At 43.9% G+C, this 18295-nt stretch overlaps 1 protein-coding gene across 1 annotated transcript; it reads right to left on the reverse strand.

Annotated features, from left to right (window-relative positions):
• Positions 1–11186: 11186 nt before the first annotated feature.
• On the reverse strand, positions 11187–18064 carry LOC118793640 (G protein-regulated inducer of neurite outgrowth 3-like). Its single transcript, XM_036551869.1, has 2 exons — positions 17582–18064; positions 11187–14107 (listed from the first exon to the last, which is right to left on the reverse strand). Exon 2 carries the CDS (start codon positions 14027–14029, stop codon positions 11294–11296), a length of 2736 nt encoding a protein of 911 aa, XP_036407762.1. The 5' UTR covers positions 14030–14107; positions 17582–18064; the 3' UTR covers positions 11187–11293.
• Between the last annotated feature and the right edge of the window lie 231 nt (positions 18065–18295).

Genomic DNA, 18295 nt, shown 5'->3' on the forward strand with positions numbered 1-18295 from the left:
GCTCCTTCCACTTCACAACCACACTGTATCCCCACGGCTGGACATACCACCCCAGAGATGGGTGAAGCATGGTGTGAGGGACCCCAGAGATGGGTGAAGCACCAGTGAGTGGGGCATCCTGGGATGGGAGAAGTACGGTGGGGCATGCGTGAGGGACGCCTTGGTGTGTGAAGTGCATGGGCGCGCTTCCCGAAGGGGAGGGCAGTGTGACGGAGTGCTGTCACTACGGTTGAGTATGCGCTCTGACTGCCATACCAACAAGCCTGGCTCTTTGACGTCGTGGTCAAAGGCGCATGGTTGGTACCCTATAGACCTGGGTTCGAGGCCGGGTGGGGTGACTGCTTTCACCCTTTGCTACAGTCAGTTAGCACAATCTAATCATTGATTAAAGAAACCAGATCTGACCACATTGTTTGCTCATTTGGTAATCATTTGTGAGACATTTACTGTGTTTCTGTACCATAAATAACATACATGATTGTAGATCACTGATTGCTGAACCTCTGTAGGCCAAGCCTTTACAAAGCAGAAATGCAGCAATAAGTAACATGCCATTGCAGAATTGCTTGAAAACTATGTGTTAAAGAGCTAATCATGCCATCCCAGTCAGGACCGATCAGCTCACAAAGGCGCTGATTAATTGGTACATGAGCCAAACTAGCTGTTTGGAAGGAGTCAAGCATGGCTGGACCATCGATTCAGCCCAGATGTCGTCCTCGAGCTGAAACGCACTCGGCTGTGTATTCATCAATCGATACTCGGTGTAGATGACTTTAGATCACTGAGCCCGTTATTGTTTTTAACAGTCGGTTGGCTGGCACAAACCAAAGGAACGTTGGGAGCGATTTCCGTGGATCATTTTGAGAACATATAAATGCACGTCTCAAGGGACGTCACATGCTGTCCCTCGCTCTCCCTCGTGAGAGAACTGTTTCCTCACTCATTCAGGCACCGATGCCAGCGCTTGGAGGATGTGTTACTAGCGGTGCCCGGCTCTCACAGCTCGGCTGAGTGAATCCAGGAGCGATACTCCCTCCACAGTCACCTTGCATGTGGCCGCCATCCCCCGCTATTTCTGGAAACAGGAACGGAGAGCACTTCAGCTCAGACCCAGAGGAAATCCTCCCCCCAAGCCCCCATCCCCCCTCCCCTTCCATCCTCACCCCCATGATGAAGTGCAACATTTCTAGGTCAATCGAATGAGAGAGGCTGCAGTGTGCTTTTTCCTTTTTTGTTGTTTGTTTCTGAAAGTTGTCAAACAGCACAAGATCATTTTATACTTCCGATATCTTCTCCACCTGCCGAGAAGTAAACATTCCTTTATCTACAACATTTAACTGTGGTACTGTTACACAATGACATATGCCATTGTCTGAAGCATTAGCTGTTTCTTGGTCCTTACCATCAACATGTGCACATGCACTACCAACAAAATGGTATGGCTAATAAGTAAATTTAAAATTTCAGCATAAAAGCAGGGCTAATGCTTCCCCATCAAAATAATGTCTGTGGACTTTAATCGACCTTTCAACAGCCTCCCAAGTGATCATGTTTTGTACAGAAATAAAGGGTAAACAAATAATTATGTTCTTGTCTTATGGGAATAGTTTATGAAGTAGAACATCTGAGGTATTTTGTCCGTTTCCTTTTCATTATGCAGCTTTAGATTTATTTACCAAGTGTGAAATGTGGGATGCTGCGGAGGTCCAGCCACATCAAAAATAGCCCCCCCCCCCCCCCCCCCCCCCCAGATGGGATGGTTTTTGGGTGAAACATCAAAGCTCTCTCCCACCCCCCCCCCACCCGCCACTGCAGAGCGGTCCCACACTGAGGGAGCCACTGTGACCTGCAGCTGTTAGGGACTGAGCTTCCAGCCAGAAGGAAGAAGGCGGCTGAGACGGCTGAGAAATGGTTTTTCACACGGTTAATTCACATGGCATGGCTCAGTGCAAACCCACAGCTACAGCTACAGCTGCAGCAGCTACAGACTGCTGCCACTGCAGCAGGAAGCTGGTGAAATGCAGACGGTGTGCACTTTTTTCTGCAATCTGATACATAAATAGCTGCTTTAGGATATCTATATGTAAATGACACGTGGATGCAATGCATCCGGCTAGCTGGTTGGAGGAAAAAAGAATGCTAATGCAAAAGTAAGCACGCTTTTTAAATGCACTAGCGAGCACCGGATGCAATATTTCTAAATTAGCATGCATTTGCTGATTTCTGTTCTGATCTCTGTGTGGTTTATGCTAGCTGGCAAATCTGCATATGTTGGAGTTTGCTAATCAACCATTTAATCAAGACAAATGAGTCCAATAATGTAATGTCCCAGCTAGAGGAGGATAAATATTTTTATTCACCGTTGTAATATTTTCATTTGATACCGCACTTATTACTAACACCTGTTTGGCTGCATGAGTCATAGGGCTGCGAAATCTGTTAAATAACACCACAGCGTATGTTGCAATGTTTTTCACCTCTGCGTGCGAAAGGCGGCCCCCTTTACGCTCAGAAAGTGCAAACGCTGCTTTGAAGCTCCTGTGAGGCAGTCACATGCATTTCCCACAATTCCCACATGCACTCATTTCACCTTTTTCCTCCCAAAGCGACACACGGTGCTAACTGACGGTGTGAGCAGCTGTAGGAGAAAGGGGGGAAAGTTAAACGCTCTGACGAGCACAGCCACTGAATGCTAATGACCGCCTCTGCTTTGATATTACCTTTCACAAGGAGCCCATATACAAAGCAGGAAATCTAAGGATGCTGTAGTTCTGGAAAGTCGTTTATCACGGGGGTTGGGGGGGGGGGGGGGGGTAGATACGGCGTGCGTGCAGCTGAAATGAACAAATAGATAAATCCTGATGAGAATGCTGTTACTGTACATGCAGCAGAGCACCGTCAGCATTCTCCACTTCCCTCTAGCGCTGTGCTAGTACCTGAGCTTCATCCACAGTGGCTATAAATAAAAGATACCTTTACTGCACCATAAGGACTTCGGTTTGTTTCTAATTGCTCACCTAGGATCCCCAGGTTATCCCAGATGATGCTGGAATCCGCTGAAGCTGAGGTAGGTTTTTTTCTTCTTCCAGGAAGAAGTCTTGAAACCACACGTGAATCACCTGAGTCAATCGAGAGAGCACACTTTCACCACCGCCCGCATGTGTCTTAGATTTACTTACAGGTCTCACGGGGGCTCAGGGGACTAAAGGCCCTGGGGACAATCATGCACTCCCGTGTCAAGTCAAAGGTCTCAGCAGACGTGTTTCCCTGTCATGTAATCCAGAACTTCTTCACAAATCAAATTAATTTTAATTGTGGACTTTCTTGTCCTAGTAAATTTAAAGGTTGTCTACAGTCTGGTTTTGATTGTCTTATTTTGCTAGGAGCAGCCACCTTTGCTTCTTTATGTCAAGGGCCCTTGAGAACGCTATGAATTTGTGATGCAATGCTTGGCATCCCAATCAGGCCTCCCCTGTTTGCCAACACCTGTTGAGTGGGGTGGCTGGCTCTGTACTCTGCAGAGCCCTGCAATAATGTATTATTAGCATTTTGTAGTTTAAAAATTGGATCTTATTGAAGTCCCTGCTTAAAGAATGGGATTGTTAACCAATGGGTATGTCTTTCAGTTGTTCTTCACTTCAGTTCAAAGACACGCCCTCTGTAAGAGAAAACTTGTATTGCCTTTGTTGATAAGGCATTTCTGAAGCTGCTACCACCACGCTGCGTCCCAGATTGCCTTTGTCAATAGCACTCTGAATACTGAGGGGCAGATCAAGGCTGGCAGAATATCTGATACTCACAAAACCACCACTGAGCACAATAAAATGCTCGAGAACCTTTCCACATTTAAAAAAAAATTACAATGCAAACAAGCTGCCTAAGGGATGAACTGTGAGCGGAAAACAGGTTAAACACCTGGTCAGATGGAAGGAAAAGTCAGAAAAGGCAGAGATTGAAATGGCAGAACAATTACATTCGGACTTCATCAGAGACAGACAACAACTCTATGGACACAAAAGGCTATGCGTTTGTGATTCATTTGATGGAGACCTTTCATCAAACTTATTTTTCTGGTAATCTTGACAGGCCCATATGTTTGCACTGTTTAGCTGGTTGAGACCAAATGTGTTTACACCAGGGGAAATGCACAAGCTTATGAAAGTTTAGATGCAGACTAACTTTTTTATTTGTGAGTTTGTGAAAATATTTGCATGCACAGTTTGCATGGATAATTTGCACGTTCTCCATGCAGAGGTTTGGGCTGGGTAAATGAAGGGTATTCTTGCAGTAATGTGGAAAATATGCCAAAGTTAATCTTCCCTTTAATTATGTTGAACAAGTGAATCAATGAGCTCAAATACAACACATAATGACTTTACAGTCTCATAATTCTAAACTGTCTGAAATGACCTCTCATTCTGTTTTGCCACCCTGCTCTTTTTTGAATACTGCACTTGCTGTGTTTGAAATGTACATCGTAGTTTGCATTGTTGGAGTGCCGCTCCCAGTTCAGCCTGTCTCGCCCTCTCTCAGGAAGATTAATGACAAACATTGTTCTAAAGGTGACACTTGGAAGAGGGAGACCAAGGGCAGGACTGGGGGTATTGTTAATGACATTGCAGCTTTTCAGATTTTGCCCACGCTTTGGTTTTTGCTCTCGTTGTCCTCACAAGAGGAAATTATTTCTTTTTTCATTAAATAAATATAGGAGCACACGAACAAAACAATAGAATTAATGCAATAATGATTGCTTTGGTCGTTCTTTGGATCTGCCATCCAAGCTTTTTTTTTTCAATTATGTTAATGTTCAGTTATGGCTACACATGTATATTCACACACATACATATTTCTTGCAGGTTCACCAAGCTGAGTGCCTTTCCCACTGATATAGCATCTCAAACACCCATGACTGTGTGGCTGTTTGTATATTTATACCTCCAGGAGTGCTGATAAATAAAACATCACCTGAAATCTTGAGGAAACACGGTTGGTGGCTGTAACACTCAGTTTGAATAATTTACCTGATGCCCACTGTTGGACTTGTATTTTTAAGATGATCCTCAGCGACCGGGGTTTTGAAAGCAAAACAATGTTCTGTAAGGGTGAAGCATTACATTCTGATGATCACAAATTGTTTCTTTCCAATATCACGTTTGCTTTCACTATGTAGATGTAAGAATTTTAGTGGTTTTCTATTGATGTAGAACTTCACCAATATCATAGGAAGAATAAAGTTATGTTTGCTAGCAGTTTCAAATGATTCACAACAGCAGTTTCTACTGATTAATCAACACACTACCCCCTTTACGATTTGACCTTAATGCTAACACCACCAGTCATCTTTTCAGATTGTTGAACAATATGAAATCAGCCAAGGGCTGCCCACATTCTCCAGCATTTGTAGTAGTAATAGGCTGTATCTGAGTCAGAGGAGATGTGGAAAGAGCATACATACTGTATATGTGCAAAATATAAAGCAGACTTAAGTCCCTTTTTTCAGTAACGAAATAAAATACATTATGTAATGAATCCACACTGAAGGATGTTGGAAGACATGAAAGAATCCTCAAAACTCATTTTGACTGGCTTACCTCTACCTTCCAATGTGAGACAGCAGCCTTTGTAGAATCTCAAGTGTTTCCAACTTGGACCTGACATACTTTCTTCATATGTTCACCACATCCATGGGCTCTACTGTTTTCAAACAGATAATATCAGCAACACATTCAGTGCTCTTGAGTGTTCACAATATATTCTGTATATGGCTTTAGTTTTCACGTTTTTTCCCTTATAAAACAGATGAGCATGGCAAATTATGGCTACATGTTGGGCTTTATTCTCTATAAAAGCTGGATTTTCTGAATATGAATTTGGATTATCAGCAGCTCATTCAAACAGGTGTTGCTTATGCAAATTTTTCAATGCTGCGTCAAAGCAGGGAGAGGGGAAGACAGAGATAGCGGTTAATGAAATATGAGCGATCCAGACACAAAGCTGACAAAGTAGAGAAATCGTATTTAGAGTTACATGCTGGGGGTATTTACAGAAGAATGAGATATTTACCCTTGAATATTGAATAGCAGCTCTGGAAACCTGACACCTGAGGCCAAAAAGCCCCTCTCTTTAATCTTCGGTAGTGAAGGCTAAATAGCAAAGCCACCAGGATTCCTTGGCGGAGTTTCAGTATGCAGCAGATGAGAGGCTGAGAGCAGTTCTTCACAGGGGGAGCCGGGCAGTGTGTCTGTGAGACTGCAAGCAGATGATTACTGAAACTGAGTGTATCCCTCTCCCTCCCTAAAACACTCACACGGTCTCTCTCGCACGCACACGTGCGTGCACACATGAACGCACGCACACACATACGTATGCACACATGCACACACATGCTCACACACACCACACACGCGCGCACGTGCACACACACACACAGTGTAATGGACTGTTTTAATTAAAGTATAAGGTAGTGCCACATTTGTGTTATCACCAGTTAACATTATTCGGTTGAAGAGTTTCATTTTCACATAATTTCACTGATTTTAGAGACCACTTTCACTGGTAAGAATACACTTAGAATTTCATGCTTTCTCTTCTCTATAATACATTATTATTTATCTCATACTCTTATTGTCTTTAAAATATATTAGATCTGATGCTGTATCTGGCAGTTCTCTAAGACTTGATTCCAATGGCCTTGTGGTTGGGTTTCCACCCAGTCAATACACAAAGATGGGTTTATTGTAATTCCCAGCCAAACTGTCATACTTCAAAATGGTATCCATTGTTCATTCATTTTGAGCCTTGTGCTTTTCAGCCAGCCAGGTTTAGACACTAGTACTGTACTCTAACTGAAAACAGTTTTGCACACTGTCTTTTTATCCGATTATGGCATTCTTACTAGTGGTAATGTTTGGGTTAGTGCTGAAGAGTTACTGAACAAATCACAATCGTAGAATAATCCCTCCGCAAAAATCACTCCTGGGTCCTGCTATCACAATATGGTAAGCTTCAGCAACTAGTTGCACTATGGTTCTTAATTTGATTTTTAATCAGATCTCAGATTGCAAAAAGTTCAAAAGAGCGGCATGGGAGTCTAACCAACCTCACATAGTCAGCCAGAAATGTAATTAATAAGAGATGACTGCCTGACAGACCAAGAACTGCAAGATTTTTTTTCCTCGGCTCACTATAATTACAAGACTTGTTAATCTGTAATTTGGCATTAACTGATAAATGTATAACTGCATTCAATACAGTCCGAAATTAGAAGGTGCTTTACAACAATTCTAGGTCAGAGCTAATGAGTTTTAGTGAGTGAGAGGTTGGACTTACAATGTGCTCTTCTTATGCGTGTGACTGGATAGTTTTTATCAGCCAACGACCAACAGTACATTCATCCTCCGCAAATTAGATGGTCCAATTCAGCTGGTGGTTTCCTTTAAGATTTAAATATCCAACCTCTCTGAGAGATAATGATTCACTTCACTATGATTTTTTTTTTCCTGCCATGAAATGAAGTTGTGATTATCAAAGAGGAGTCCCTTATCTCTCCACAGGAATATCCTCGTATAATAATAAGCAGCACTTAAATCAGAAACTCAGAGCTTTGGGAAATCTTCACCGGGTTCACGTGTAAGATCTCAAGTGACTTTGCATATGAAATGCGCTCGCTGGAGAATAAATTAGTTGTTGGCCATAAATATCCTATTTTTGCATGTGCATGCGTGTTTGTGTGCCTGTGTCTGTGTCTGTGTCTGTATCTGTCACATTTCACTTTTCACATTTCAGTTCAATTGAATCATCTCATTGCATTTCACATTGATCCCTAAACATAGTTTTTATCTGTGATAAAACTTAAGGTTGAGGAATCCACAGTTAAAGGCGGGAAGTTCTGCAGTCCATCTGTAGCAGCGCTGATGTTTTTCATTAATATATTCGTTATTAATATCTGAAGCATTTATCCAGACGAAGTGGTTGCCCTCACTTGGCATTAAACAGATGCTGTGGCTGAAGAGGTGTCGCTCTATTAGGCTCCACCAAAGCACAAAGGTTCGCTCTCCACCACCAGCACAGCAGTGAAGTAGTGTTCTGCCATTTCCCCAGGGGAACTGATGATTTATGAGTTCTTGATCTGTCAGCCCTTATGAATCTGTCTTTAATGAAGCAGTGGAAAGAGCTCTTGAATTAGGAGTGAGCCTTCCTCTGTGTGGTGGCTGTGGGCGGATAAATAATAAGGCGGAATGAGTGCTTACGCCCCTGTGAGCATGCTCACCGAGAGACAAATGCATGTATGCATGCACACACACACGAACATACATGCACACACACACACGAACATACATGCATGCACACACACACACGAAAACATACATGCATGCACGCACACACACACGCACACACACACACACGTATACACACGGAGTCACACATATATGCTGGTATGCACACACACACATACACACATATGAATGCAAAAACACACACATGCGTGCACACATGAACGCACACACATACATGTGCATAAACATGTATACACAGAAACACACACACGTACAAGATTACAACTATTTGGAAGCCATCAGGTGATGAGTTGGAGAGATTCCCACACTGCGTTTGTGCAAACCCATTTACAAATTTTAGCTTTCAAGCTACATTATGTAATGTTATATCCTCCTGACGTACATCCCTTGTACATATGTATTCCCCAATGTGTGCACAGCGGACCACTCTCTCAGTGGTGACATCATAGGCTTTTCCAGGGATTGCCAAGGAGTTGCCGCCTCTCGAAAACATGGTCGACCCCCACCAACATGCACACACTGGGCTAAAACACTTATTTACTTTATTCATGTGGTCGCCAGTCAAACGTCACTGGGATAATAATAGTGCAAAGGCAACTGCGCCATGAATTCTAACCGTCATACATATTTCAAGAAAAGGCAGCAAAGCACGTTGAATAGAATTTGCCATCCATTATCCTGCATCAAATGGCTCCCGGCGCAGTGATGCTGTCGCAACCAGGCAGATGCACAGGAATCTGCAGCGGTGTTTATTCACAGACTAAGGGATGGACCTTAATCCACGCGAGAGCCTCCTCCTCGTTTGTGTAAATGTGGCCCCAGAGATGCATCCGCCGCTCCGGCGGATGCAATCGCACCGGCCGGCTCTGCAGCACCGGAGGTCTCCCGGGAGAGCGGCACGTGCGAGTAACCCATGCATCAACATGGCAGGCGGCGAATCTAGGCCTGCTCCCTCTTCACCCCCATCGCCGGCTCTCGGTCTTCTCTCCTGCAGAGCGCCGCAGAGGAAGCCATGTGCGCCTCCTCCACCATCCCGGCTCCACTGGTAAACATCACAACAGCCGCTTGCTTTCTCACACTCTAGATCGCAACATATTTCAGGGTTCAAAGGAAGAAGAAGAAAAAACACATTCGTTTTTTTTCTGTGGAGAGGTCCTGTTCATTACCCACTCTGGCTTTTTTTTTTTTTTTTTTTGATGAGAGATTTTCCAGAAGGAGAGGAATTACCATCTGTTTGTGGATGCCATCTGACTTCCTCGTCCCGAATGCCACAGAGAGACCCCGAATTCTCCCTCGCAGATGCTCTTTTGTTTTGGATGGTCGCAATCATCTAAACAAGTTGAGCAACAGCACATTTGTGCATTCAAATGCAACCGCAGTCATTCTGGGTGAATGTCTGCTCATCAGTCACATTTCGATTATGATATTAGGTTTATTTTTATCTGTCTGCTGCTCGATATTTTTAAACAAGTTTGCAAAGTTAAAAGTTCAGGCATATGCTTAGGGGCCAGAATATCCGTAGGGATATTCTGCATTTCGGATAATCAATATGCATAATAAGGTACTTTTGCTCAACACCTGTTGTACTGCAGAACTTGGCCTCGTCTCAGTTTGTTCTGTTTCACTGCAAATAATTTGTTTCTGCCTCTGTGACTGCACCACCTCTCATTGATACGATGTCAATGTTTAAAATATTAATCACTCCCTAAGGCTCATTAGAAAGCATGAAAATAAAGAGAGCACATAAATGATGCATTTATTGGGACGAGTGGCAATACATCTTTAGTAGGTTTCCTGTTAAAGAAGTAAAAATCGATCAATATTTTCATTGTATTGATTGTCCACAGTCCGGAGTTAGCCATGGGTCACCATTTTACGAAGGAATACCGTAGGTTCTCTGGTAACAACTTTGCATTCATTCGGTCTATAACAAGCTTACTCGTGTATTGATCGACAACACCGCCCAAAACAGAAGAACAAAAGACCTCCTTCCGGCTGTTATTTGCAGTCCTGCTCAAAGATGCATACCTTTTTCAACATAATCATATCAAAGGCATCTCAATGTCCTTTTACACAGGGACTTATAATACTGTCTACCATGCAGAAGACTACGGAGTCCACATCTGAGGTTGGAAGTACACTTGGCTGTCAGACAGTTGAATAAATACAGAAAAAAACAGTGACAGCTATTTCTCATAAATGTACAACTGAGGGGAATGTTGAGATCAAGTACAGCACCTTGGTGCACACAAGCCCAATTCAGGACAACAGCAGAGACAAACACGGAAGATTGCTTTTTTGTTAGGAAAAAAAAAAAAGAACAAAACTGAAAATACTCCTGGTTGTACTGACACAAATTCTATTCAAATAGCCACAATGTGCTTCTGACTGAACTGCCACTGGTTAAGCACAATTTGCATTTTTCATTGCAATTAATTTTAACAGTGAACTTTATCCACATGAATATGCGTGATTAAAAAGGAATACCATTTTGGTATAAATAAAAGGCCTTCAGCAAAATACCCACAGTAAATTAATAGCTAAAACATCTGGGTAATACTCAGTTGTACAGGTTTTCCCAAGAAAATGATTAATGTATAGTGTAGGTCTGGTCTCCATTGTGTAAAGATCTATTCTAACATTAAAATGAACACACATGCATACGGCTATATTTTATTGCCATTTTCATTTAAATACTGTTAAAACTTTATTCTATTGTATTATAAACAGACTCAGTTTTAAAAATACGCTGTAACCATAGTTATCGTTCTAACATCAGTCATTATTTTTTTCTTGCTTTTACAGAACATGGCTTTCTTCTTGTTGATTGCCGTAGAGGCTGCTGAATATTCCCCCACCACCACCCTCCCCCCCTCACCCCCAGCAGGTTGCACAGTACCAGATGGTAAAGGAATGCTTCTTATCTGCGTTCATTTTGAAACATCAGAAAACGCTCTCGATAGGGACCGATGTGTCAGCCGCCGCCCGCGGGCCCCTCACTCCAGCACGGAGGAGGGCGGGGCCCGCATGCAGCACTTGGGCCGGCGGACATTTTGCAGGAGCGACCTGAAAACGTTCCGCTGCCTCTTCTTGGTCTTTCTCCCCTGGGAAGACTCGGAGGAAATCGATTTCCTGATGGTGGTCTGGCTCTTGATCTGCTTCTCATGCTCTCGGATCTTGCACAGCAGGTGGCTCTGGATGGCGAAGCCGAGGGACTCGGGGTCGACGGATGCGCCGTACACCTCCCATGTCATGCCCTGCTCATCCCACACCACGTCCGGCACGGCCTGGGATTTGGCCTGCTTGCTGGCTTTGTCGTCGTCGTTGCTGCCTGACTTATCTGTCTTCTTGTCCTTATCCGTCTTCTTGTCCTTATCCGCCTTCTTGTCCTTATCTGTCTTCTTGTCCTTATCCGTCTTCTTGTCCTTATCCGTCTTCTTCTCCTTATCCGTCTTCTTCTCCTTATCCATTTTCTTGTCCTTATCCGTCTTCTGGTCCTTATCCGTCTTCTGGTCCTTATCCGTCTTCTGGTCCTTATCCGTCTTCTGGTCCTTATCTGTCTTCTTGTCCTTATCCGTCTTCTTGTCCTTATCCGTCTTCTTGTCCTTATCTGTCTTGTCTGTCTTCTGGTCCTTGTCTGTTTTGCACTGACCCGATTCTGACTTCGGTACGCTTGGTGCCAGGTTACGGCCTTGGTCCGACCCTGCGCTGGGCTCCTCTTTGTGTGGGGGATCCTTCTGTTTAACACTGTTGTCCCCTCCCACCGCTGGTGGCTCCACCTGGTGCTTTTCCAGGTCCGGCTTTAACGATGCCTTTTCTCCGCAAGCTGCATGGGGCGCGGAATCCGACTGCGAAGAGCAGGGTTTGGCGGTAAGAATGCTGGCCGACTGCGCTGGCAAGTTCACAATGTCAGCGACGACTTGGCACGCGTGACTGGACGTCGTAGGTGTTTCATGCAGGCTTCCTGTGTGGTTTCTGCTGTGTGGTTCTGACTGGGGCCTGCCAGCGGAGTTTGCCGTAGGCAGGACTTTATCATGCGTGCTTGCTCTGGAGAGCTGGTCCGAGTGACTGCATGACTCAATGGTTATTTGATAAACTGGTTGTAAGGGTGGGGGTCCTTTTTGGACGGGGCATAGATGCGTTCCTGGTTCCTTCGGCCGGGCTCCCAGCTCCATATCCTGATGCGGCACTGAACCAGAATGGTGACTCACGCCGGCGTTGGGACTCTTACATAAACCCTCGCCCGGTCTGGCTTTCTCCGGGAGGTGCTCGCTGGTGACCTGGCTGCTGGTGAGCTCGTGGACCCGAGAGGAGATGACCGTCTGGATGGACGCGTCGCTAAAAGCCCCGCCTCCTTTCGACCGGGCGTCATCTGTCAGCGCCTGGTGAGCGGGCCGTGACCAGGCGGCCATCTGACAGGCCCCCGTAAGACCCCCCCCCTCTCCTGTCGGGGGGGCACAGCCCGCTTTGTGCACCGGGGCCGTCGGGAGGTGACACGGACTGGTGCCCGCCGACCGGCTGCAGACATCGGCGACGGCCTGCACCTCCACGTCTCTGCACTCCGCCCTGGGGAGCGGGAGCTGGCACCCCCCCACAGGGGCGGTCATGGTGCCGGCCTCCTTAAACACTTTGCAGTGTCCTTGTCGCGCCATCTGCTTTTCTTCTGACGCGGCGCCCTCGTGGCGAGCCGCTCCTTCCGCCATCTGCGCAGGGGCCCCTTCACTCCGCCGTCCTCCAGGTGTTTCCGTATCCATTGGCGACGGTGCCAACGACTGTCGATTTGAGGAGCTCTTAGGCTCCTCTGGAGCCCCTGAATCCTGCTCCAGACACACAAGGCCTGCCTCCTCCTTAATGTGTGTCACCACAGTTTTGGGCGACGGTGCACCTGTTGCACTGCCTCGCGTAACATCATTGCTCGGTTTCACAATGGAAGCGTCCCCTTTTTTATATTCCACTTGCTCGGGATTGACTCCAGCTGCAGCAGCTTGCTTTTCTGTGATCTCCAGGTGAGGTTCACCTTGCTCGGGGTTAATGGCTGGGACAGAGGAAAGGCCAGCAGCACTGTCAGAACCTTTAGTTTTTGTGTGTATCCGCTTGTCTTTGTCTGTGCTGATACCGACGTTGCCGGCCTCATTTTTTCTGTGCGTCAGCACTTCAGAAGCTGATGGCTCTGGACTAGACATTTCCCTGGACATTTGAGCGGGAGCTGCGTTACCCTCGCATTTCTGCGAATCTTTAGATGTGTCAGTTCTGAGGCTCTCCGCTTTCGGCTCTGCCGGCGCCTGCTCGGGACCTCGCGCTTTCAAGGTGCTGTCACCTTTCGGCGATGTCACTGGAGGCGCCTCCTTCTCTGCGGTTATTGCTCCTGTGTTGGCGGTGCTGTTCCTGGGGCTCTCACCCGCCCCACTGATATGCTGACCCGCCAGAGCGCCGCTCCGCTCTGGGCCCTCCCCAATTAGGGCCTCCGACCTCTCATTTTCTCCGTTAGCCGTGGCGGCTAAACTTGGCTCGCTGCTGTCCAGAGCCTCGTTGGCCACGCTCACGTTTGATGCCTTCACGCACACATTATCTTGCCTGCGCTCTGCAGGGGACGTGGAAGCTTGGTTTAATTTTGAGTTTGGCTCGTTCTCCCAGTTGGCACTGGGCTCCTTGTTTCCAAAGGAGTCCGCAACGGCAATGTGAGGTCCCATCTGAATAGTCACTGTCCTTTTGGGTTTGGGAATAGTGCCCATTTTAGATTCCCTTTGCTCGATTACAGTCAGAAGATGGGAGTCTCCCCTACAGCAATGTCCCTCTCCTCGTTCAAGCTCCTGAAGCAGAAAGAAAAAATCACTATGGGTCTTATAATATTTAAATAAAATATATTTTCAGGTGAAAAAAACAATATACCATAGGGGTATATACAGAGCACATTGGAAAGACAAAACCTTTGGTCATTTAATGAATCTTTCCATTTGTCTTTAATACAGCAATTTAATTCACTTTGAAGACATGATTTCCTTTCCTGCAAAAGGAATTTCCTTCTACAGTATTAGTTCTAATGTAACATAAATTATGAAATGTGGCTAAAGAATTGAAAACAATTTTTTATAATAATTACACAGCAATATGTATGGGTAATTTGTCCCTTATTCTGGTCAAACTACATTACTTACAATTTTACAACTTACAGTACATCTTCATTAAAACATGACTATAGCCTGGTTTTCACTAGAGGCTTTCAAATAACTTGCTTGAGGGCACAACAGCACTGCCCCACTTTGAATTTGAACCCATTACCCTGATGTCTTGTGTTCTAACCAACATTTAACATGCTGCTTGGGCTACATTCTACATAATACTCACACTACACAGAAAAATAGAAATATGCAAAGCCCAATTTACTACCGAAATGTGTTGATATTTATCATACTTAAGATTATTATGTATGTTTGTATGTTTCAAATGGATTAAGACTACAGGTACTCTTAATTCCTTCAGTACCAAATGAAATATTGAAAGCAGAAAGCACCCGCACACAACAAATTCAGACTTCAAAACAATGCCGAGATTTAACAGTAGAGTACTTCAGAAAGTACTTTGAAAAGGCTTTGCATCTTGCTTTCCTGCGAGCCGAAGTCAGAAACACTAATCGGATTATAATCATGTTCCATAATTGGGACCAGACAGTCAGAGCAGGAGAGCGGGAAGAGAGAGTAATATTCAGCTGAGCCGAAAAAACAGGAGCTGGCCAGTAAATATTTCAGGCGATAGCAATGAGTTGAGACAGGGACTGTCAGTACTCCTAAATCTCAGAACTTTAGGGTAAATATATGACAATCAGAATTTGTAGACCTCAATGTAGTCTACAAGGCTACCCAAAACAGATCCAGCTGAGTCCTTAAATAGGTATGCAAGACTCCTGATCTAAAGTAGACAAATCTATGCAGTAGTTTAAATAAGCTCCCCAAAGGTGTTTAATGGCTAATTTTTACCTCATAATATTCTGTCTCAGAATGAAACCAAAGCACAGAAGCTGAGTCTGAAAATAGTACATTTCTAATCTCCAAACTTTTCTTTTCAACTGTATTTTCCTCTATATAATTGAAAATTTTCAGGGCACTTATGGCCAAGTATTGGTGACACTATGCATCTTTAAAAGATCTGCATAGACCCAAACTTCTGCCAGCAGCCCCAACACATACAGCACATTGAAACTACTATAGAAACCTCAGGTCATGCACACTGAGCATGACACTCACACTCAAACCTCATAATATCACATTTTAAGGGTGCTTTTATGTCATATCATGTATGTGACATAAAGATGATACTGGTATATAGTGTATAGTGATGTATACAGTGTATGCATCATCTCAACTCTCAAGAGAATTTCAAGTGATTAACAGAGACAATGCCACACCATAGTATGGAATGTGCACTCTGATATCTCCATCCTTCTGGGCTCTATACCAATTCTCAACATACCCCCCCAACCCCCCCCCCCCCCCCCCCCCCCCCCCGGCATCCTGCCCCCTCCCCTACGTCCACCACCATACAAACAAATCACACGCATCATACCTTCCTGATGTGCGGTGTGACATCTTTGTACAAACTGGTTTCTTTAAACTATGCACTAATCGCCACTGACTGACCCACCATTGATAGTGGAGCACCTACTGGAGTCCATTAGCCTTAGCAAGTAAACAAACCACCAGAGCATCCATGTGATCAAAGCATAATGAGATACTGGTATTGATCTGGAAACAATTCAGTTACATTGCCCATTCCAACATCTGAGGTTCTCTCTTTGATTTTCTGTTATTTCTGTTAATAGAGACATTTAATGGTAAATACGTTTGAATTGAAATGGTAAAGCATATTATAACAGAGTGGACTGTGGAATGATGCTGCAAAGGAAGGTGTTGAAGCCTGGCCATCATGATTTTCATTTTAAATTAGTCTGAAAGAATTTTAAGCAACCTTACATCTATGCGGTTTTAGGTTTTTAAAATACTTCAAAATATTTTTTTTCAATCAGTTGTTATCAATATAATAAGGGAAAGGAACCAATAACACACAAATGACAATATTTTAACAACAACAACAGCCGTTGCATGCATATTAATGATTTTCAGCTGGTCAGACAAGGGGACAGCAATATTTAAATTTAAAATGACAGCTTCTCATGACGCACAGGCTACAAAAGAAAGTACAGTGAGACAATCCTCTCGATGTTTACAACGCCAACAACTTACAACGCTAACAATACTATCCCAATGTTCAGCAGACACCGCCGCAGGTATATCAGGTGTACGTAAATGTGAGGGCGCGCGCGTGCGTGTGTATGCGTGCGCGTGTGTGTATATGTATTTTTTACATTATATGGAGTATTCGGCGCATCTAACAAAAATATATTTGGAAAGGCTTATTTTTTCTGAGTTACGCATACTACATTCATTGCCTCATGAAAAGTAGATAGGCTCTGTCATATCCATATGGAAATTACTGACGGAAAGGTGGTGCTGTGTGAAACTCACGGACGCACAATTTAATACAGTGTAAACAGCTACCGACGAGCAAAAAAATGAATAAAAACCCCCACATTATTCACTGAGACTGATTTCAGGTAAATAGGACATCAAGATCACTATTTAACGATTGGATATTGGATTGGGATGTAAGACTTAATGAAGACACAATTTCAAAGATCAAAGAAACCCACAATAAGGCTCTCTCTCTCTCGATATATATATATATATATATATATATATATATATATATATATATATATATATATATATATATATATAAATAAAATGAATAAAGTACATCAGCTTGCATTGCATTGTAACCAACGAAACTTTATCACCATTTAATAGAAAATATGAACTTGTCAACATAAAACGTAAAGCTTCACGTCTGCTGAATTGCAATGCGATGAATTCAGGACAGAGACCCAACCTGAGGTTATATTTTCCCTCCAACCAGGGACCAATTATCTGATCAGAATGAATTACGGTGCTCATCTCTTGCATAATTATCTCGAGTCCCATCAAAGTCAGAATAAATACTGCATATTAAGATCTTCATGATTTAGGCTACGGGAATGTATTGGTCGCACGGTCTGAGCATTCCAATCTAAACTGAGAGGTAGAAACTGGAATTAATCGTATTACAACCAAACCCACCATGCTGAACGTTCGAATTCCAGGACCAAAGTTACACCTGACCTTGTGGACGAATTCGTCATCTTCTAGCACAAATCCATCAGATCCGATTCAACGAAAACGAAAAGAGCCTACCTGAAACGTCTGCGCGTCTGTTTCGTGTAGCGCTTAATTTGATTATTGCTCCAGTTAGCCAAGCAACGCTTGTCTCTTGAATGTTCAGCTGTGGCGTTCGCATGAATAGCAATGGAGGAATATGAGGCGAGCGTCTAGTGGCCCAGAACCACGCCTTCAGAGCAAAACAGAATAGCAGTCTTATCAGAGGAGGGGAAATAATAATTAGGTCACATATTGATTCTCTCTGAGGTGCACGAGAGTCTGAGCGAAGGTATCCATAGATACGATTTTTCGGTGAGCAATCTTGCTATCTTCGGTGGGACTTTGAGAAAAAGACAAGACATGAGATGGAGTTGATTCTCTCCGTTCAATACATCATAAAAACAAGGTGCTCTTGCCAAATCGTACATCAAGTACCCCTCCTTTAGCTCACATGGGCACCCTTGAGACGGGCGCTGCATCGGTTACTGTCATTCCGGCGACATTCACAATGTGACTCTATCCTACGTGCTGTAAGTGAGCAGCATTCACAGTGACCGTCGCTTTTCATAAAGAAGACGTTCTGGAGTCTGTATTTTCGAATGTCAGTGTGTAAAAAAAAAAAATCTTGTTTCATTTAACCAAAACAAATAATTTGCACAATAAATGCATTTGCAAAATATTTTTTCCCTCAATATAACAGAAATTTAATTCATATAATCAGTTTTAATATTCTCTACGTTACGGTAGTTC

The sequence above is a fragment of the Megalops cyprinoides genome, chromosome 18 (genome assembly GCF_013368585.1).
Source record: "Megalops cyprinoides isolate fMegCyp1 chromosome 18, fMegCyp1.pri, whole genome shotgun sequence".
Lineage (NCBI taxonomy): Eukaryota > Metazoa > Chordata > Actinopteri > Elopiformes > Megalopidae > Megalops > Megalops cyprinoides.

Excerpts from the sequence above, each read along its gene's own strand:
- LOC118793640 (XM_036551869.1), bottom strand. The coding sequence starts at position 14,029 with ATGGGCACTATTCCCAAACCCAAAAGGACAGTGACTATTCAGATGGGA.